At 34.1% G+C, this 23,905-nt stretch overlaps 2 protein-coding genes and 1 long non-coding RNA gene across 3 annotated transcripts; 1 reads left to right on the plus strand and 2 right to left on the minus strand.

The window, feature by feature from the left end:
- Window positions 1–4,313: 4,313 nt before the first annotated feature.
- Window positions 4,314–6,440, minus strand: LOC145794997 (uncharacterized). Its single transcript, XR_014335055.1, has 2 exons — window positions 6,045–6,440; window positions 4,314–4,955 (listed from the first exon to the last, which is right to left on the minus strand). It is a non-coding gene; the product is annotated as an uncharacterized LOC145794997 (long non-coding RNA).
- A 2,373-nt stretch (window positions 6,441–8,813) lies between these two features.
- LOC145795666 (uncharacterized) lies at window positions 8,814–9,584 on the minus strand. Its single transcript, XM_082880509.1, has one exon. It carries the CDS (start codon window positions 9,582–9,584, stop codon window positions 8,814–8,816), a length of 771 nt encoding a protein of 256 aa, XP_082736635.1.
- Window positions 9,585–17,525: 7,941 nt separating this feature from the next.
- LOC114298699 (armadillo repeat-containing protein LFR) lies at window positions 17,526–23,164 on the plus strand. The gene is made up of 8 exons (XM_028243316.2): window positions 17,526–17,759; window positions 20,317–20,486; window positions 20,591–20,730; window positions 20,841–21,097; window positions 21,918–22,023; window positions 22,143–22,281; window positions 22,384–22,511; window positions 22,614–23,164. Exons 1-8 carry the CDS (start codon window positions 17,585–17,587, stop codon window positions 22,867–22,869), a joined length of 1,371 nt encoding a protein of 456 aa, XP_028099117.2. The 5' UTR covers window positions 17,526–17,584; the 3' UTR covers window positions 22,870–23,164.
- Window positions 23,165–23,905: the final 741 nt, after the last annotated feature.

Raw genomic sequence — 23,905 nt, forward strand, 5'->3', positions numbered from 1 at the left:
AAATACATAAAATTAATACAAATTGATATGACAAGTTCTGATTTATCAATTTAATTAATAAAGTAAAAAAAACTCATTCAATTGGCGTTTTTGTTTTAAAAAAAATTAGGGTAGTGTTTGGTTTAATTTTAGAATCATGATTTGATAATAGAGTTATATTTTGAGTTTGTGAGTTGTTGAATCATGATTTGAGAAGAGAAAATTTGTTTGGTTATAAGTTTTGAATTTCTGAAATGAGTTTTGAAATAAGAAAAATTGTTTGGTTATAAGTTTTAAAAAGAGTTTTTAAAACTTAATTAAAAAACTTATAATCCATAACCAAACACACAACTTAAAATTTTATTGAAAATTCTATTCAAAACTTATAACCAATCTCTTTTTAAAATTTAATTCAAAAAAATAATTATTAAAAAAATAAATTTTTTATTAAAAAATTCAAATAATTCTGAAATGCTTTCTTATTTAAAATATTAAAAAATATATTATATTTTGTTAAAAAAAAATTCAGCTAGTGTTTTAAAATTACTTTTGATTGTATTTTTGATTGGAAATTTGTTTTTAATTGTTTTTTTTAAAATATTTTTTTATTTTTTAAAAATTACTGTGACAAATTAATTTTTATTTAATTTTTTTTTGTTAATTTTAAATAAATGGCCAAATAATTTGTCATTTTTGTCTAAAAAATTAATTTCTATATTTTAAACATATAAAAATAAATATAATTTTTTTCAAACAACAGGTGGCAATTGAAAAAAAAAAACCGTTCCAGTCAACCACCCAAATGTCTGGACGGATGACCAGATAGACCCAAAAATTTAAAAAAAAATGCTAGCGAGGATGTCCGGGAGGACGACCGGGTAGACCCAATTTCAAAATTTAAAATTCAAAAACTCACTTTACCAAACATGTTCTGAAAAAAAATTTCAAACGTAAGTGTGGAACCGATTTTTAAAAACTATATTCAAACACAACACAGAAAGAGAAGGGTGAAATTATGATTCTACCAATAAACCAAAAATAGCTAATCATTGTCGCATTTTTTAGGAAAAATAAAACTCATGAAAAACAGAAAAAACAAAGTGTCAGAAACAAAAATGAACCCCCCCTCCCTTCTTTTTCTTCTTCATGATATTAAACCAAATTCAATCAAACTAACCCTTAAACCCTATCAAATGAGGTCGACTGTTTTTCTTCATGATACTATTGACAAAAATTCTTAGAATTTGTATTTTCCCACTTAACATATTCCTAGGGCATATACACCTTACATTAGGAGTGGGCATGGGTCGATTGCGGTCACAGAACTTTCAATCCGTCATCCGTCCATTAGATTGGCGAATTGGAGAAAATCAATCCGCATCTATTTGTCAATTTGACGGATGTGGATTGAGTGGATTGGCGGATGGATGTGAATCGGTTTGGCGGTTTAAAATTTTATAAATTTTTAACATAATTCAACTTGTGCACTTCCTAAAAAAAAAAAAAAATAAAAAATTACAGTCAATGACTTAAAAAAGTAATACAATCATTGCATACCTCATTAAAGGAAAAAAGTTTAAAACTTTAGAATATTACAATCACTACATGTATCATCCACATAAAGTATTACAATCTGTGGTTCTTAAAATATAAAAACAATTCAAACCACCAAAACCATGAATAGAGCAGTAATAGAGATTGTATACCTCTTTATTATTATATCTATATCTATTTTTGAAAACAAAAACCAACCAGCATATATTATCTTTTTTATTTATTATTTTTAGAGTTAGATTTAAAAACCAAAAAATATAGATAAATAATATATTTATTTTTTCCAATTCAAAAAATATATTTAAGGTGAAACTCTTTTTCAACAGAATATATTCAACAGAATATTTAAACTCTTTTTCAATTGAGAACACAAACAAAATATCTAAAGAAATTAAAAACACAAAACCTTACAAATTACTAGGGGTGCTCATGGTTTGGGGGTTTAGTTGTGGCCAAAAGAACCTTAAATCTGTTATCCATCCAAAACTAGATAGATTGAAAAAAATCAATCCGCAACTGTCCGCTTATCATCACGCATCCGTCCAAAATGCGGCAGATCGGTTCGGTTGGGTCCGGTCGGTTTGGATAGATTGATATATCCACTGTTCAGACTATTAGGTTAAAAATTAATTTTTTAACTTTTTAATTTTTTTTGAATTACATCACCTCTTTACTTTTTTTTTGTATATTCTTAAAAACAAGTCAAAATAAATTAAAAAAAATTAACTTTTAACCTACTTTTCAATATTCACATGTATATGTTTTTATTTGGTTTTGGGTTTAGGTTTGGCTTTGGTCTAGTCCAAGATCGGACTGGACTGTGCTGTTGGGCCCGTGAGGATCCATCACGGGTTCTATTTTGATAATTCAAACCGTTCAATGTGTAAAACTCATCGAGTACTATATATTTAAAAAAAATCACGTTGATCGGATACTGATAGCTATGTAATCAAAACAATTTTTTGTCAACCATTAATTTGTTCACCATCCATTTTTTTTATACAAAACTAATTTAATCACATAGTTATCGATATCCGGTCAACGTGATTTTTTACAGGAATATAATACTTGATAAGTTCTACACATTAAAACAGTTTGAATTATCAAAACGACACCCATAATAAACTCCCACAAACCTAACAATACGGTCCAATCCGATCTTGAAATCTTGAATTGGACCAAAGCCAAACCCTTTTTATTTTGTATGTTTTGTATTGTAGAAACATAGGACAATCTACTACACTTGCAAGGAACTTTCTTACCTCTGTCTGGACCGTCTCTGCTTATAGCTGACATGACGAAGGTTGCTTCTCCTTAGGGGCAACAAGTTCATTGTGATCGGCAATTATTCAATGTCATTTGTAATATTGTCATACATAAAATTTTAAATTATTTACATTTTTATTTGTTGTCTGGCTCTCTATGGATGGAATCTATATAAGTAATTTTATAGTTATCATACATATCATATCACATTCACTAAGAGCAACTGTGATGTTACTTTCCATTTTTTTATTAGTTAAAGTATGAAAAAATATGCTTTTTATTTTACTTAATTAATTTTTCTTATGTGCTCTAATGTTATTTTTTATTTTATATATTTATCTACACACTAGTTTCAGGAGTCTCTTAATACTTTCCAAATACAACTAGCATGCAAAAATTTTGTTAAACTAACTATCATACTAACTAGCCTGTTAACATTAAACTAGTTATAATAATTAACAAATCTATTTTAAAGAGTCCATTAAAAATGTTCTAATATAATAAATCTTATATGCATCTCGTTATCGTATATGATAAACAAATCAACCTTATTAAATTATAAAATTTACTTAAAATTACCATGTGTAGTAAAACACACTTGAATATAATTGATACATTTTTTTTAATTTTTTTTTTTCAAAAAAAAAAAAAAAACTCTATTTCTCTCTCTACATTGTCTCTGTGTGTGTGTGTGTGTGTGTGTGTGTGTGTGTGTGTGTGTGGGGTGTTTATACATACTACATGGATTGATCTTGTTCATTAGCAATTTGTAACTTGTCTCTGTCAATTGGACTCACTTGCCAAGTTGCCGTCTGATTGGGGGTGGCAAAGATATGGATCCAGATCTTGTTGAGCTGTCGCGGTGTGGACCACAAATATAAACACTTATTACACATTTTTATTTATAAATATAAATGTGTGATCAAAATTTATTTCATATATGACCTTTGCAAAACATTAATTAAATTTCAACTATACTTTTTTATTTTAAATAAATTTCATGACAAATTTTTTTGAGGAGTAAAGTTTTTCAAAAAGGTTTCGGATCCGAGATGTGTTTGTTGGGCTCATTCTCAATGTATTTTTATTATTTAAATTATTCATTTTATAAGATCAGTAGATTATATCATTCATTTAAAATATTATATTAATCTGATATCAATAATCATATAATTAGATTATATTTATTTTAAAAACCAAGTAATTTATAATCATATAACTATCAATATTTAATTAACTAACTTTTTTTTATATAAATAATTTACCCAATTCGCCTAATTGAAAATAATCTCAAAATGGTTTTTCGATGAAGCAAAACACTCCCAATTGTACAACCATGTCCTATTTTTTTTAACTAAAAGAAAAAGATGTTTTCGGGGGTATCATAACATTAGTAGGCCTTCATTTTGAAATAATCATATAATGATTAGATTTAATTTAACTTATAAGAAAAGACCCACTATTAAAACATAAAAATAAATCTTACCCACCCACCGTACAAAAGACAGAGTGTTGATTGAAATATAACGAGATAAATAGAAGCAAATCAATGTTTCCCAAAAATTGACCCTTAATCGACCGGTCCACCATCCCACTGGTGTTGTTTTTTGTTTTTTTTTGTTGTTTTTTTTTTCTCGAGATTCAAAACAAATAAGGACAAAGAGTAAAGGCATGAAGCCTATATTACATAGAAGATGTTCCTAATATGTCTGCAACAAGCAGACTAGTCGCCTCAGTAGGAGGGTCATTCAAAAAAACAAATGAGTCTTGATGGTTAGCCCCTAAATTAGCCAAGCCATCAGCAGCTTTGTTTCCTTCTCTGAGAATGTGTTGGATGATGCATTTGCACCTTTGCATTAGGAACTTTGCATCCTCCAGGAGGGCTCTGTGTTGAAACGTTGGGCTAGATTCTTCTTGGAGTAGTTTAACTACTTGTACCGAATCAGTTTCAACAATAATGTCTCGCATTCCTTTCTCCAGTATGATGGTAAGGCCCCTATACACTCCCCAAAGCTCTGCTTCCAGTCCAGTAGCTTCCTCCAGCCGCTCATGAAATCCATGTATCCACGCTTCTCTCTCATCCCTGAAAAGGCCTCCATACCCAGCTGGACTACGGTTGCCCTTTCAGCATCCATCACTGTTAAATTTGATTGCACCTGCAAAAGGCAAAACTCATTTAGAATTGAGGTGTAGGAGTTGGCCAGTAAGATGATCAGATTGGAATGCTTCATAGGTTTCAGTTGCTTGCTGTTGAATGTAACTTGTGGCTTCATAAACATTGCAGTCTTCATTCTTAAAGACAAAGTTGTTTCTATCTTTCCAGATTCTCCATGCAGTGAATAAAAATACAATGCCCCAAGGGATTTGGTAAATTTTTTTCTCATTACATTTCAGGTTGACTTGGAGCCATTGGTTCCAAGATTGATGTTCATTGATCTGTAGCCATCTATGGCTTCTAATAGCTAGCCATACAGCCTTGGTTTTAGGGCAATCTTTAAAGAGGTGGCATAGATCTTCTTGAGCTGAATTACATCTGGGACAACTATCATCCATGGTCAAGCCACTAGTTTTCCTATGTTAGTTGGTCAAGAGCCTCTCATGAAAGAGTAACCAGTAGAAACCTTTGAGTTTGTGTGGGGTTTTTAGCTTCCAGATCCACTGTTAGAGCGTCTCCAATGGTGTGCCATTGGAGCTGCTATTGCCAAATTATGGCAGCAGTGGATACAAAGACAGCTCCAATGGCAACTTATAGCAGCTGCTATCTTTGACAAATGTCAAAACTTGTGTCAAATATGGCACAAGCTTTGGCAGCTGCCAAAGCTGCCAAGTCATCAGCTTCAACCAACCTCCTCCTTCCCTCCCTCCCTTTTTCATCATCCTTTCCAAACACTGTTTCCAAATTAATTAACACAGCAATTTGAAGCAATGTCCAAATTCACATAGAAAATTAATTAAAATCAATTAACACAGAAAATTAATTAACACCAAAATCAATTAAAATCAATTAATTTGCATACTGAAGTGGACGAATAAGTAAGATCCAAAATCAATTAATTAACACAGCAATTAAGATCCTTTGACTGGAACCTAGTACCTTCCCCAAAATCAAACACCAAAAATGTTTTTAATAAATTCCAGTAATAGATTTCAAACACAGTACATTTATTAAAATTGATTAAAATTTAACCCAGTACATTTATTAAAATGTTTTTAATAACACACCAAAAATGTTTCAAACCCAGTACCTTCATCAACACAAGAAGCAGATTTCATGAGAATGCAGATTTCCTTCCTGGCTTCATGAGAATGCAACATCATCATCAACACAAGTAGCAGATTTCTTTCTAACTACTACAACCCAAACAATAGGAAATGAAAAACAAGAATGAGGAAGATCAGGGTTGATTGAGAGGGTTTGTGAGATTTGGAGGCGGGTTTGTGATTTGGAGACATGGATGATCGATTGGGGTGGGTTTGTGAGATTTGGAGCATGGATGATCGATTGAGAGGGTGATCGATCGAAGATCTGGGTTGTACAGTGAGACAGAGCGAGAGAGAGAGAGATGAGTGAGATCAAGAGAGGTGGGGGGTAGAAGTGAGAATGAGAATGAGAATGAGTGTGAGAGTGAGAGTGAGAGTGAAAGGGAGAGGGAAAGGGAAAGGGAGACAGACTCAAAGTGAGACGAGAGGGTTGGATCATTCTGGATGATGAATCTCATCCGTTGGAAATTTCATGCGTGGACGGTGGAGATTTTTCTTGGGAAGACAAAAGAGCCGCTGTGCTCTTTTGGCTAGGAAAAAAATTAAACCAAAAAAAAAAAAATCAATTATAAATTAATTATAAAAAAATCAATTATAAATCAATTAAAAAATCAATTATAAAATCAATTGTCAATTATAAATTATAAATTATAAATTAAAATCAATTATAAAAAAAATTATTAAATATATAGTGATATGTTTTTTGGTGGGGTGAATTAATCAAACAATTTTTTTTTTCAATTTTTCATTTTTTTTTAATTTTTTATATGTGTCTAGTTGGGAATAATATAAATATATAATTTTTGTAACAAACATGTAAAAAAATGTCACAAAAGACAAAAAATAAACAAAAATAAAATCACAAAAAATCTATATCCAAACAACACCTACAAACTTAGAGGGAAAGTTGGTTGAGATTTGTCAAAAATAGCAAATGACCATTGGAGCACCATTGCTATGATTTAGCAAAATAACACTATTCATTACCAAATTATAGCAATAGCAATAGCAAAATAACAATAACCATTGGAGATGCTCTTAGTTAGCTTAATCAGTGTCCTGATCCAACTTGGTTAAGAGATCATAGGCTGCACTGACAGAAAAATTACCAGTAGGAGCTCATTTCCAATGAGGATTATCAGGAACTTCAACAAACTGAGGCAAATGTATTTGGGACATATCTAACAGGATGGATTGGGGGATGAACTCAGGTTTTGAAACAAGGTTCCATGACCCATCATCATTGATAACATCGACAACTTTTAGACAGTTAGCGGTATGCGTATCTAGGCATTGAGATGCAATAGTAGTCTCTCCACACCACCAGTCATTCCAGAAGGATATATTCTTGCCATTACCAACTGATCACTTTACACATTTTTTAAGAAGATCCCTAGTTTGGATAATGCTTCTTCATGTGTGAGATGCCAATCTTTTACTAGGCCAATCCATCAATGATTCTCTCTAGAGATACTTACCTGAGAGGACAGCAGTCCAATGCGAGCTCTTATCACTGAGTAATTTCTATCCAAGTTTAGTGAGAAGTGCTATATTTTGGTCTTCAGCTCTTTTGATACCAAGGCCTCCCTCTTGTTTGCTCTTGCAGACTTGTCTCCAGTTTACAAGATGACTTTCCTCTGAGGAAGTTGGTCTCCCCAAAGGAAATTTCTGTTGAGTCTATCCAGCTGCTTACACACATTCTGAGGCAGCTTATTAGTTTGCATGATATGAGAAGGTATGGAAGAAGTGACAGCTTGGATGAGGGTAGTTCTACCAGCAAGGGATAGAGCATTGGCTTTCCAGGTGGATAGTTTTTTTTGAACTTTCTCCAAAACGTCATTAAACATACCCCTTTGAACCCTACTGTGGAGGAGTGAAACTCCTAGATATTTACCCAAGTTTTGTGTAAAGCCTATACCACAAAACTGACTTAACTCTTTTGCCTTCCTGTGATCCACATTTGGAGAGATGAACATTTTTGATTTGTTTAAATTGAGATGTTGACCAAAGATGAGACATAATTCATTAATGGTATCCATAATGGTCTCACAGTTAGAATGGTCAGCTTGAGCAAAAATGAGGAGGTCATCAGCAAAGAAGAGGTGGGATATAGATGGACCCTCTCTGGCTGCTTTAAGCCCCTTCTATTGATTTTTCTCTACTTTGCATCTAATCATATTGGACAATCTTTCTATGCAAAGGACAAACAAATATGGGCATAGCGGGTCACCCTGTCTCAAACCTCTGCCAGGTGTAAATTCATCCATGGTTTCCCCATTCCATAACCAAGAGAATCTAGTGGAAGATACACAAGACATAATAAGATCAATCCAATGAAGGTTCAAATTAAATTCATAGAGGGTATCTCTGAGGAAATCCCAAGAAATCTTATCATAGGCTTTTTCAAGGTCTAATTTAAGAATGAGGCCACCATGTTTACCTTTCCTATGGTGAAGGGTATGGATAAGCTCTTGGGTTATAATGATGTTATCATGAGTGGTATGGCCAGGGAGAAAGCTACACTGGTTAGGACTGTTGAGATTATAAAGAAGGGGTCTAATTTTGTTCACAAGGATTTTGGCGATGATCTTATAAGACACGTTGCAAAGACTTATGGGCCAAAATTGTTTAATACTTTCAGGGTTATCAGTCTTAGGGATGAGGGCAATGAGGGTTCTATTAATTCCTGAGGGTATAGTCTTATCAAGAAAATAACTTTTAATAAAAGTACAAACATCCGGACCAATAATATCTCAAAAAGTATGATAAAAGATGGCTTGAAAGCCATCTCTGCCAGGGGCTTTGAAAGCATTGATATGTTTGGTGGCTTCCCAGATCTCATGACTTGTTAAATCCCTAGAGATCCCCTGATTCTCTTCTGGTGAAATGGTGTGAGTGGCGATATTATTCCAGTGATTAAGTTTGACAACAGATGTAGCATGGAACATGGTTGTAAAGTAATCTTGAACGTGTGCTCGGACAGCTTGGCCTTCCATTATCCAGTTCCTAGTATCACCCCGTAAGGAGTCAATTTTTAGTCTTTTCCATTTGGAAATAGTAGAAACATGAAAATAGCGAGTGTTTCTCTCCCCTTGAGTAATACAATTGACCTTGGATTTTTGAAACCAAAGGATCTCCTCTTGAAGGAGGGTTTTATTATATTGACAAATCAGATCTTTCTCAAGTAAAAACAAGTTGTGAGAGAAATGATTAGCAAGGGCTTTTTGAATTCCTTCAATGCAAGAGAGAAGACACCTTTTTCTTTTGACAATATTGCCAAATATTTCCTTATTCCATTTAAGGGAATCATCAGCAACTTGCAATAAATTAGTACTAAGGGATTGATTATGATTCCAAGAGGAAGAGATCACATTTCTGTACTGGGGGTGTGAAAGCCAAGCTGCCTCGAAGCAAAAAGGGCGATTACAAGGAGAAAGTTTAGAAATACCTTCAGTGTAGACAATGAGGGGAGAGTGATCAGAGTAGGTCCGGGGTAAGTTTCGCATAGTGCCATCTGGAAACATCGTGCTCTATTCAGCATTGCACAGCGCATGATCCAAGCGTTCCATAATATTGGCTAATCCTTTTCTATTGTTAGTCCAGGTGAATTTAGGCCCTGTGCAACCCAGATCCATGTGACCACACCGGTTGATTTGGTCTAAAAACTTTCGGCTACGATTCTGATAAGCAGTCTAGGTGAAGCTCCGCCTTTCATGGTGGCTACTGATTTCATTAAAGTCACCTGCAATGAACCAGGGCTTGGTCATAGAGTTGGCTGTGTCTTCTAAGTCATGCCAAAGGTTTTTCCTGAGCCTAATGTTGGGGCTTGCATATACTACTCCCAGTACCCAATCCTCATAATTGGCCCTTTTGACTGTGGCTTGGATCACTTGGTGGTTAGCAACATAAGCACTAACTGAGACTTGTGTGGGATTCCAAAGTAGCCAAATGCCTCCAACACGACCCACAGGGTCCACAATCGTAGAAACAGTATAGCCGAGGTTGCTGAAAAATAGCCCCATAGAGTTGAATAAGACTTTGGTTTTCTGGTTATCTCCCTAAAATTCCTTCTGAAGGTTTTGTTGCCAACGCCTCGGCAGTTCCATAGCATGACATTCATTAATGGACAATTGGGGAGGTGGGGTAACGGGTCTGAATGACATGCACCAACCATATCACGAACGAGAGTTTGGCTCAGGGCAGTGGACCTTAGGGCTGCCATCTATGTCGAATAAAGTGGTCGGCCAGGTGCGCTCAACCATCTGGGCTCTAAGTTCAGTCTGATTTCTTCTATGCTTACTTGGTGAATTGATTCGCTTGCGGGTTCGAGGTATGAGCCCACCACACTGTGAGTCATCTTGGACTTCTGAACTTCTACAGCCTCCATTTCTACGATGGTGGTGTTTTGGCTTGTGTTTAGGGTCTGATGGTTTCTTTTTTGTTAAAGGATTTCCAGAAGCTGAGTTGAGAGTGAGGTCTTTTTCTTGTCCAGAGGGAAGGGGTGGTTCTAAAGGAGGTATAGGGCAGGAGGTGGGTAGAGTAATGGTGGCTAGCTGATGTAGCAGGCTTTCTGGCTCAATGGTAGGTTGTAATTCCAGACTGGGCTCTGAAGCATTGGGACTTTTCACATGGGTATCCTGAAGGGATGACCCTGAATAAGGCTTAGAATGGTGGACAGTAGAAGAAGTAGACTGATGTGACATAGGTGTAGTCTCAGAGTGGTGGTGTAAGTGGTTTGCACTAGATGAGGCTTGAGGGGGGTGTATGACTTGAGGTACCAGGACCTCCTTTCCTTTAGTTGAAATAGTGTTTCCATTTGTGATGGGCTTGGTGGTAAGCGGGTTAAATCTATTGTGAGGCTTCTTGTACGTTATGGGCCTCGAGTTACGGTTGACAGGATTGGTCTTGCGATTTCTCCTATCGACAAGCATCCATGGGCCAAACTGGCCTTCATCTCCCAGGTGTTAGTCATTTTTTGGGCCTTGCGGAGTAATCGTTGGGGTCTGCTCAGAGGGCACATGGTGTTTCCTCTTGTGTGTACCGGATCTGGCGTCGGAGGCGGCAATGGAACAGATTTGACGCTGTAATATTCTTTACGGTGACCCACCTTTCCACAAGCAAAACAAAAATAATGAAGGTGTTCATATTCTATTGTATATGTATATTTACCAATAGCAAATCTAGAGACAAGAGGTTTAGTAAGATCGACTTCCACACATACCCTAGTATACCGACCTCGGGTAAACATGGCTGTATTCAAGTCCACTTTGAGTGGTTTACCAATCACCTTAGCGATGTGAAAAAGGACCTTTTCATTGTAATATTCAATGGGGAGTTGTGGGAATCTAACCCACAGAGCAGTTGCAACTTCCTTAGCTTCCGATGGCTTAAAATCGTGTTCCTAGCTTCGAACAGTAAGATAGTGGTCCATGATTATCCATGGTCCTTCCATGTATACTCTATTGCAGTCAACAAGCATTTCGAATTTCACTAGGAAAAAACTAAGCCCCAGGTCTATTGCTTCAAAATCTCCTAGTAAGCCCCAAATTTTCTTTAATTTGTTGACTAGAAATTTGAACCCCACCGTTTTCCCCAAAAGACGGACGATGAGGCAATCCTTCCAAGGTTTGCAGATTGATTTCACTAGTCGTGGGGGTAGTTTGATTCTGGGTATTCTGTGTGCGGGATCATACTCTTGTTCATCTTCTAACAAGGCTTCATTATCCTCTTCATCAGTAAGAAATTCGTCATCTGTAGACAGCCGATCCAGATCATTATCAAAAGCCTTCTCGTTGTCTTTAGTTGTTGTGAGGGCTTGTTTGAAGGATTTCTTCGTGGGTACCTCAGATGGCGTAGGAAGCATTTTCACTTCTTGGGTTTCTTGGTTTGCTTCAGATGGTGCCAGATTCGCATCCATTGGCTGATCTCCCTCATCAATCGTTGAGCTCTTTACCTTTTTGGTGCTTCGCACCAGGTGATCCTCCTTCTCGATAGATCGGCCATTGTTACCAGGGTTTAGAAAGAGAGATTCTTTACTGTTGGCCATACTAGGGCTCTTATGAGAATCCTTTGTTTTGAGTAACGCAATTTTATGTATTTTACCACCCCATTGGTTATCACCATGTCCTTCCAAAGGAAAATGAAGAAGTGTGCTATACCAAAAAATGTGTACATTCGCAGTACATTTTTGTCCTTAATTATTCTTGTGTCTTTCCCTCACTTCTTCCATTGACAAGTATTGTAATGAAAAATGTTTGATGGCCCGAATTTGTGTAGTTCAAATGGCTTGAATGTGTTAAAATGATATCGTTTTACACTCAAAACGACATCAAACACATGAATTTTCGAGCCACCTATCATTGTTGGTACTGTAATACACACACATAGTGTGTGTTTTTAAGGGGAATTACTAGGTTAATTTTTTAAAATTACTGTACATTTATAAAAAAAAAGTTTATAGCTATAATTATTAATATTTATTATTGTTTTTATAACTATTAAAATAAGGTCGTGCAAATAATAATCTTAAAAGTTATCAATAAATATCATATAATGTTAAAATATTTATAATTTCAATACACATTTTACATATTTCAATATATATATATATATATATTTACAAATTTCAATATATATTTTACATATTTTGTCAATACTAATAATAATTTTTAAAACTATTTTTAGCATTTCTTTTTTAAATAATATATATATGACCACCCATCTTTATGTTATAAAATAAACAGACGGCCACGTGATAAAGTATAGGATTTATTTAATATTGTATGTGCATCTGTAGTTACGAAAGAAGATAAGATAAGGGTCATGGGCTGCTCGCATAATTAACGTGGGTATTCAATAATTTCTGGCGGCTTCACATTATTATTATTATTTTTTAATTTATTAAAATTTGATTTTATATATATATATATATATATATATATTAGGTAAAATTAAATGTACTATTAAAAATCGACCTTACTGTAAATAACTTAGAGTAATTGGGCAGTTTTAGAAAAAATAATCTCTATATTTATTACTAAATATGGCTTAAGCCTCTCAACTATTTGATTTCTTAAATTATAAAATTATATCATTTTCAATCCACTAGAAGGAAATTGTGAGACTTGGCCTCGTTTATTTGGCAGATTAAATTAGATAGGATTATGAGTACGATAAGATTAAGTGAGAAGATTATTAATATGGTGATATTAGTTTAGAAGTGTATAATAAAGAGTGTTTGTTTGTATACTAATGTTGTACTATTAATCTGTTAGGATCGAATCTACAAAATTACGTAAACACTCTCATCGTATAATAATTAACTTTGTTGCTTTGTAATGTAATAACAAAATTGTCTTTTGACACCTACTCTCATGAGATTGGATTACCAATAGAGGGCCAGCTCAGGACATTGGCCCACCATGCCATGATTTAGGATCTCTCAAAATAGATCTAAAAAAAGGCCCTCTCCTATTATAGTTTAGTATAATATATTATGTATGTTTTAAGTCCAAAAAAAATTAAAGAATGTCCAAACTAGCTTAAAATAAATTGACCCATTAAAAAATTATAAGGCCCATTCTCTCTCCCTATTTAATTTCTAACCTTAATTCTTAATGGGGAAATTACCTGTAGGTCTTGTTTAAAATATGTGTACACTATTTAATCTAACAATTTTTTGAGTAGACCCAAAAGTCCTACACGTTTTCCCCTTTCTCTCTGCTTTTTGTCTCACTCTTTACGTTTTCCTCTCTCTCTTTTTTCTATGTTTTCCTCTTCTTCTCTTTGTCATGTCCGACAACCCATGATCACACCTTCCTTATTCTCTTTCTCTTTCTAATATATAGTCACCGGTGACCAACAATCACCACTGATTGGAGTTCATTGGCAACCACCAACCACCGACATCAACTCATGACTTTATCATCACTTAAATCTGATGTAGATCTACTCAGATCTACAGATCTGAGATCTGAGTAGATCTACATGAGATCTGACTAAATTTAAACCAAAAATAGTTGTCGTAGTACAATATTTTTTCTATATCTATTCTTTCTTTGATTTCTCAATTTTTCTTCATTTTCCTATGTTACACACGTCTATTTTTCAGTTTTAATGGAGAAAATTTTCAAGTTCTGAATAAGTTACTTTTAAGTTTTAGTTACAGGCGGTGAAAATTGTAAAATTTTACTGTTTTAGCTTTTTTGGTGCTGAAATGAATCATACTTTAAAACTGTAAAATTTTGTAGTTTGATAACATTCTTTAGAACTGTAAAATTTTGTAATTTCATAACATGTTTTCCAACTTAATAGAATAATGCTTTGAAGCTGTAACATTTTACAGTTTTAAAGTTTACTTTTCAGTTTGATCAATATTACAGATTATTTGCTTAAACCCTACAAAAATTGAAAAATAATATATACTTTTTTCCATTGTTGTTTGTTGATGTCATGTTTTTTAACTATAATTTTTTCGTTTATTTTTTTTCTGACAATATTCTGAATATTCCAGTGAGTCACCGATGATGTTCTTGACAATTTCCAGTAACATTCAGAACACTCCAGCAAACTTCCGTCGATACTCAAAACACTCCGGCGAACTTTCAGCGATGCTCCAGCAACTTCCCGGTGATGTTGAATATTCCAGCGAGTCTTCAATGAGTCTGACGGAAGTCGTTGGATGTAGCAGCATTTTTAAAGTTATAAAAAAAAATAAAAAAATAAAAAAAAGAGTTTTTGGTAACAATTAAAAATATGTAGGATTAATTGGTGCAAGTATTTTGTTTTAGAATTAGATGGAGTTTGAACTTTATGTATGGGACTTATTGGTAAGTGCCCCATTCTTAATTTAGTTTTTCCAAAATTTTAAGAGAAGCGACACAATAAAGTACTAACGAATTTCTCAAGAATTTATACAAGCAGCACAACATAGGTAGCTTTTTTTTCATTCAATAAATTAAATATTTGTTATGTCTTTTGCTCAATTGCTATTATAATATTGATTCATTTGCTTCTAAAAATGCAACAAGAGCGAGGATTAAGTGATATTTATTAGTTGTTGTAATGTAATGCTAAGCATTTTTTGTGATTTTGATACAAATCTTTTGTCGTTTACCCTAAAAAAAAAATTTCATTGAATGCAAAAAAAATATGTGGTGGGCCCCAAATGATCTACTGATATTTATTAGTTGATTATCGACTTTGGGCCGCGTAAATCTCAGGGCCGGGCTTGTATCAATCTCACCCATCTTATGGGAAAACTAATCTCACTATGTGAGGGTATTCATAGTCTCATGAACTACTCATTCCCTTTTTATTTTTGTCAACCAAACATAGACTATGTAGAGCCCAAATTATTGGTAATCCAATCCCCTCTCTATTGAAGCCAAACAAACATGACCTATATGCATAGATCTATGTAGAGTTGAGTATAAAGATTGAAAAAATTGTAAACTAGTCTGGCTCAAACCAAAACATGGTTTGGTTTTATTTTCTCAATACACGGTGTTCGGTTCTGATTTTTGAAATAAGCGAACCGCACTTCACAGTATGGTCCGTAGTTTTATAATTACAAATCTATGTTGAACCCAATCAGACTGTTTAGATTATATATGTAATTTGTTACCGAATGTAAATACTAAACTGTTTAATTAGAATCATAAATATAAATTATAACTCTCTACTATTATAAGTATATTTTTGTATAGACTAATTTTAAGCAATCTTGTAAATAATTCTTAGGTTGTGAATAATATTTTGTAATCATATTGTGAATAATGATAATATTTTTAAAATTTATAATTCCAAACTAAACTGAATCGTGGTTTAATGGTTCGGTTTGGATTAATTTCAAGATTTTCATAGATTGATTTGATTCCAAATTTAATGAAGACATAGGTAATGAATTGGTCTTGATTTAGGGTTAAACCAAATCAATCTGAACTATGAAGAGCTTCAAATGGTAGATTTTGGCTGGACGACGCTTTGATAATAAAGTTAGAGATGCTTCTCTTGAGTAAGACAATGAACAGTGCAGTGTTGTGTGTAAATATAAGGCATACCTTCTTTAAATGAGTGCTTCTCATTTTATGGAGGTAGTTAGGGTCAGGGCCGGCCCTGGGCTAAGGCTGGTAAGGCCTGTGCCTAGGGCCCAAAAAATTAGGCCCAAAAAAGGGCCCCAAAATTTAGTTTTGTATTATATTAAAATTTTAAGATGGCCCAATTCTGTTTAATTAATTTAGGCCATTTTAAAGGACGCCTCAACAAATCTATTTGGCCCAATTGATAAAAGGCTTAATTGAAAAATATTTATAAGTTTTAGTTGTTAGTCCAATTTAAAAAATAAAATATAAAATATATGTATATGTATTAGTCGTTAGCCTAATTTTAAGTGGCCTATTTTTTTTTCTCTTTATGGCCCAATTATGTGTTTTTTAGTATTTTTTTAAAAAATTATTTTATACAATTTTTATTTATTTATTTTGTAGATATATCTAATTTAGATACGCTTAAAAACTATAATATTTATATTTTTTTGAAAAAATGTTACCAAATACAAAAATATAAAAAAAAATACAAATTGTAAACTTAGACAATTATTTTTGAAAACTCTAAACCAAACAAAGTGATTTTTATTTTTATTTTTAATAAATATCTAAAAAGGTCCCGAAAAATTAGTTTGCCTTAGGCCCCCGGAAACTCAGGGCCGGCCCTGGTTAGGGTGTGCGGGTGCGGTTTAAATAGTTTAAAAATAAAATTATAAATTGAATGGTGGATTGGTAAATCATGATTTTGGGTGGATTTGCAAACTAAATAATATTTTAATCAATTATCAAACATTTGTATAATATATAATATTAATTTGTATAATAGTTTTCATATATATAATACAAATTAATTTTACATTATATGTTTTATATATATAACTATTAATTTATAATAAATTTTACATCTTAAATCTTTCTTACACTTATTTTTCTTTGATATTTTCATTAGGGATTAAAAAACATATATGTATTAACTATAGCAAAGGGGAACGATTTCGAAGACAGATTATAATTTTAAAGTTTAATTCGCGAATGTGATTTTAACAGATTAGATGGTATTTTATAGAACTCCAGTGGTAGTAATCTTGACTTAATTATTTTGTTTTGAGCTTCATTAGTTGGGTCAGGCCCAAAAATGTTTTTGTGTGATTTGCTATCCCCCAAATATGTATAATTTTTTTTTTTAATTTTATATCTGACGGGTTGAAATGTATACTTTTGTGGTGAAGAAAGCTAAAGTATTATTCATTGATAATTGAAGGAGTATTGCATAATTAATCTAAATATACTCGGATTGATGTTTACTTTAGTCATAGGGCCAAGATGGTCAAAATTTGAAGCCCAAACAAGTTGGACTGAACATGGGCTCATCCAGTTGAATCTTTGGATTATGATAAATATTGGGCCGATCTTCTACCCTTTGGGCCTCTACCTCACTACCAACCAAATCGCCAGAGAGCGAAGAAGAGTGAGAAGAAATGCAGAAGAGAGAGCAGGGCAAGCACGGCGGAGCATCGGGCGGCGCCGCCACTCCGGCGGCGAAGAGAGGCCGCCCCCTCGGCAGCGGAGCCACCAACTCCGCCGCTTCACCCGACGCTCCGGCTCCTTCAACTCTCCTCGGTCCCTCTCTTCAAGTTCACTCCACCTTCGCTGGTCAGTCCATCAAAACCCTAGATTTTTTAATATCGCAAGAAATGATTGAATTCGCATATGCATTGAGACATTTTTAATAGACGTGTGTGTGGTCTATATGTTAAGGTGAAATTGTGAGCTTGGGAACCAATGTATGCTTTGTGTTTGTGAAGAACATGCGTCAACAATTACATGTAGATGGGGAAAAAACCATGGAATACACAAAAACTTGGAGTACTCAGCACTTAGCATATTAGAATTGTGGGATAGGTTTTGATTTGAGTTGTTCTTCTCTAATTTGTTTAATTATATGTTTTTGGATTTTGGGGTTTTGAGTTTCTTATTATGGAGTGTTTGTTCTGGTAGCAAGTCTTAGAATCTTTGAAATAGAAATGAGTTATAGCTATGCCGTAAGTAGCATAGACAGAATTGCATGTATACTTAAGGCCAAACTTCACTTTACCCATGTGGTTTAGGCCATGTAGGGTTTACCCCACATTTGGAAATGATCACATAACTCCTTGTAGTTTTTGAAAATGATCACATAATGAAAAAGACTAAAATATAGACTTCGTAATTTGTTTGGAAGGTAAAGTGCACTTTAACCCCCTGCGCTTTATTCCATGTGCGATTTATCCCAATGAAATTTGAAATGAGCATATAACCTCCTTATGTCAGTCACGTGTTTCACACTTACTCTCTATGAAGCACGGACACAGACACGGACACGGGACACGACAATTTTCAAAAAATGAGGACACAGACATGGACACGGCGGGGGACACGGTGAATTTTATTTTATTTATTTTTATATATTTTTATGTGTTATGTAGATTCATATTATATTTATCCTAAATCAAAATTAATAAACACTAGTATAGTAACATTAATTCAATAAATATAACCACTACATTTAAACAAATTAATAGATCATCCATTCACAAAAAAGTCATAATAAATGTAACAAGAATTAAGACGAGAAAGGGAAAACATTTAATATCTAACAGTATTCTTTACAAAAGCACTAAATAAGAGAGGCAAAAGAAAAGAAAAGAAAAGAAAAGAAAAAAAAAAAAAAATAGCCCCGCTGTATCCCATGCCGTGTCCCATATAGACACACGTGTCCCCTACAAAAAAAATCATTAAATTAAAGGGATATGCTATCTACATGTCCCTGTGTCGAACACCGCCACGACACTGATTTTGGAGTGTCCATGCTTCATAGCTTGCTATTAAAAGGAATGTTTAACGGTACACTTCAGTCCACAAATCACTTGGGGGTTGTGTTCATTTACAAACGTTAGGGGGGTAAACCGCACATATCCCAAACCAGAGGGGAGTAAAGTGAAGTTTGCCCTATATTTAATCTATACACTAAAATGTAAATTCAATTTTGTATGTTTTATGACATTATTGCATGTATTAAAAAGAAAAGAAGGAAAAAATGGCATAATGTGGAAGCTGAAGCTTGACAAACTTATTTATTTGAACTAGTTATTTATACTCCTATACTAATTTCTTACATATATTTTATTAAACAATATGTTTTTGTTGTCTATTGCCTGCTGAACTTGTGGTGACCATGAGTATGATGCTTAATTGTCTTAATATTAAGTTTCCAAGAATTGTTAGATGATGCTTTTGTTAGGCTATGTTTGTGCTATAGGTCATCTATTGGAGAGTATTTGAAGATGTGTAGGCCAAGTTTTGCAAAGTCTTAGACATATGTTTAGGGGCTTCTGCGAAGTGCTGGTAGCCTTCGCAAAAGTGTCTGTACTGTTTTTAGCTTATGCCATATGACTAACGTTGAAGTGTGCATTGTTGTCAATTTCTTAAAATGACTAGAAAACTTTACCAATTGTCTCGCTTTTTAGTCTCTTTGGTTTTGTACATTAAAAAAATAATAATAATAATAATAACAAATGTGGTTATAGAGGCAAGAGTGGTTCACCATGATTTTTTATTTCCCCATGAATGTGCACAAGTGTACTTGTGATTATGCACATCATTTTGCTTCAAAGCCTATGGCTGGGATCCCTTTATAACTTACTTGAGAATTGAGATGTTGACAAGGTGAGGTGGTAGGATTTTTTTTGTTTCCTTCTCTTAGGTTATGCTTTTTTTTTTTGATCAACTTCTCTTAGGTTATGTTGGATCATTGAAATAGTTTAGCTGTTATTTAATTGAACTATACAAATGAGATACCATAATGATGTCTAATTACAATATTCCGATGGTATTATATAGTCTATAATAGCACCTCCAGTTTGGGCAATTTAGATGTGGTTATTGACCTGCTATAAATTTACCTTGTGTTCATCAAGAGAAAGTACAGTAGAACTGACATATTTAATAGTAAGCGTTTGTTGGGCACTAGGTGCTTTTTTATTTCAGTTGCTTAGTATTGCTTGGTAACCAGCACATGCTTATGCGTAATGCTGGTGATAGATGATCCTGCTTGGCAAGTTGATTCCTGCCTGATGTTTTGTTAACAGTGAGGCATTTCTATTTACGTTGCTCAGTAGATGGTTAAGGCAATTTTTGACTCTCTCTTTTTGTGTGTGTTTCTGTTATCCAGACCAAAATAACAAAAGGATAGTTCTGTCTCTACAAAGTGGATTAAAGAGTGAGCTGACATGGGCATTGAATACTCTCACATTGCTTTCATTCAAAGAAAAGGATGAAGTGCGCAAAGATGCAACCCCTCTTGCAAAAATACCCGGGTTGCTTGATGCTCTTCTTCAAGTTGTATGTGTCAATTTTTTCTATGCACTTTTGAAACATTTAAAGATTTATTTCCACATTGTGTTCCACAGTCTATATTAGTATAATGTTATTTATAACTGGAACAGATAGATGATTGGCGTGATATAACCCAACCAAGGGGGCTTATAAGGACTCCATGGGTGACATTGTTAGGTGCAAACTCTGTTGTGACAGGGTTTGGGAATGAATACAAGGCGTTAAACTCAAATGATGTTCCTAATCCTAGGTGAGTTCAACAGTATTATTGGCTCCTTTTAAGTAAATTGTGAAGTTTGCATACATAAAATTTTCAATAGGGAGTTGGAACCTGAATTTGGGATGATCTTCTGATGGCAGCATGGGATCTGGTTCCTCGGGTACAGAAGCATCTGGGCGGAATGGTATGACCAAAACTGATCCTTCAGAATGGTGCTTAGATGCAGATATCCTGTTTAATCTGGATGACGAAGGCCGTGCAGAAAGGCAACAATGTGCAGTTGCTGCTTCAAATATAATTCGCAATTTCTCTTTCATGCCAGAAAATGAAGTCATAATGGCCCAACATCGTCATTGCTTGGAAACAGCCTTTCAGTGCATTGAAAACCACATTACAGGTGATAATTTTAGTCACAATAATCAGTATCTGTCTTTTTTTTTTTTTTTGGTGTGGTGCTTTAATAAATCTTCTCACATGACATTTACTATCAAATATATTCTTGTCAATATATGTAACCAAACAATTATTTATCCACTGATCTTCCATTCGGTTAAGCTAGTTTTTCTGATTTTCATGGCCGAAAAAGCTCTTTATTCCATTGTAGCTGCGACTAGTAGAATCAATGCTAATTTTATGAGATTCTTCTTTATCTCTACCAACTATCTAGAAAGGTCACTAATTCCTTTTTGTTCTAAAATTTTGTAAGTTGATTGTCATCAACCCTACTACAGAAAAATTGGGCTGGGTGTTCAAATTTTGATAAAAAGTGGCTCAGACCAACAATTTAGAGTGTTAAAAAAAAATTTAATTAAGTAAATAAAATCGTAGGTGACAAATGAATACACTGATCATCATGTGACAGCACCTCAGATTTCATTCGAAATCGATGGGATACTCAACGAAAGAGTTTCACTGACTTTTTAAACTTTTAAGGGATAGACCATCTTATAGTGTAATTTTCATAAATTATAACACAGTTGATTTTTGTAGAATAGTTTGCCATGTCCTGGACTGGGAGCAGTCATTTAAATAATGCCAAAGGTTAGGTAGAGACAAGACAGTCTTACCCCTCCCAGAATCCTTGATTAACGGGGACCAACACTAGGTAATGTCCTTTTAGTTTGATGTATTGTAAAATGAATGGTACAATATTTTCCTAAAGTGTTTGTGTTTATTTCCAAGTTTGAAGTGCTTCTCAAAACTCTCAATATTTGCAGAGGATGAGGAATTGGTCACAAATGCACTTGAGACAGTTGTAAATTTGGCTCCACTCCTGGATCTTCGAATCTTTAGTTCATCAAAGCCCTCATTCATCAAAATAACGTAAGAATGCATTTTGACTTCCCTAGTATGGTTTCCAACATCTGAACTGCCTATCTAAAGAAGAAGAAGAAAATGAGCTTCTGAATTGAAATTTTCCTCATTGGCTCTCACCAAACCAGGGAGAAACGTGCAGCCCAAGCCATCATGGGGATGCTGGGATCTTCTGTCAAAGCCTGGCATTGTGCAGCTGCAGAGTTACTTGGGCGTTTGATAATAAATCCTGACAATGGACCTTTCATTATTCCTTTTGGTCCACAGGTTTGATATTATGTCTCGTATACTCCGTTGTTAAATAAAAGGCTAGTCTAGTTTATATCATGAGTGTGCACTGATGCCCTGCAGTTTTGATTTACCTTGCAGATTTATAAGCGTTTAGTTGAACTTTTGAACTTTCCAGCTGTAGATGCACAAGCAGCTGCTGTTGGTGCACTTTATAACCTTGCAGAAGTCAACACGGACTGCCGTTTGAAGCTTGCTAGTGAGAGATGGTTAGATTGTTCTTTCAACGTTGTTAGCACAAAAAATGTATAGAGTAACCTATTCAGAAAATTATTCTGTGGCAGAAATATTGACTGTATACTGAATTTCAGGGCAATTGATCGGCTGCTGAAAGTGATTAAGACCCCACATCCGGTGCCAGAAGTTTGCAGGAAAGCAGCAATAATATTGGAGAATCTCGTCTCAGAGCCACAGAACAGGGTTCTGCTTCTAACTTATGAGAATGCCTTTGCAGAGATACTTTTCTCGGACGGAAGATATTCCGACACATTTGCAAGGATACTATATGAATTGACCTCTCGACCGAGCAACAAAGTGGCACCAGCTCGTGGTGTGTGGGGCATGTAACTGAAAGCCTACCTCATCTGCATCTTCTGGTGGTTGCTCTTGTATCATACTGGAATCTGGTTAGCATTTTCAGTTGACAGGTAACCGTAAATATTTAGCTAGCATGTATTCCCCTCAGTTAAAATTCACTACTCACTAGGGATAGTCTATGATACAATGTTCACAAATTGGGTCCACTTTTGTTGTATGGTTAGACTGGTTCGTCATTAGAAAGCTATAATGCTGTGCAAAGTGCTTGCATGGCTTTTATTCGAAAGTTATAATGGAGGTGTTTGATGGGGTTTTTTTGAGTCAACTTATAGTTTCTGGCTTTTAAAGAGTTATTTTGAACTGTTGGTTAAACTTATTTCAAACAGCTTCTGATTCTAACAACTTATTTTAAGTCAAAAAAGCTGATTCTGAGAAGCTGCTCACTCCTTACTTTTAATTATCAGCTTCTGCTGTGGACATGTTAATTCACGGTTATGCTTTTAAATTTTTTTATTTTTTATTTTTTTTAAAAATAGAAAAAGACCCAAATAGACTATAAATATTATTATTATTTTTTATGAGAAATGTAGACAAATAGTGAATAATAAAAAATAAAAATTAATTGAAAAAGTCACTTCACAGCTTATTTAACAAATACTACTCAGCAACTTAAATTTATAATCCAACAGCTATACCAAACAGATTAACAGCTTCTGATTAAAATCATAATCTATAATCTGTTAAATTATAATCTATAATCTGTTTTAACAACTACACCAAACAACACCAATGCTGTTTATATCTGCATGGCTGGATTATCTTTTGTACCCTTTGAGAAAGATTAGCATCAAGCCGTTGATAACACTAGTTGTTCTGAAATTGGTTGTGGGAATTTTCCTAGAGGTTCCTGCTTCAATGGTACTAGCCTATCACCCGTGCTATGCACGAGATAATTATAGATATTTATATTTGTTTTAGATTTTTTTTAATATATAAATTATGTTTTTTAAGATTTTTTATAAAAATAATTTAACAATTTTCTCACTAAACATAGTGTATGGGAGAA

The sequence above is a fragment of the Camellia sinensis genome, chromosome 7 (genome assembly GCF_055761805.1).
Source record: "Camellia sinensis isolate YWXY chromosome 7, ASM5576180v1, whole genome shotgun sequence".
NCBI lineage: Eukaryota > Viridiplantae > Streptophyta > Magnoliopsida > Ericales > Theaceae > Camellia > Camellia sinensis.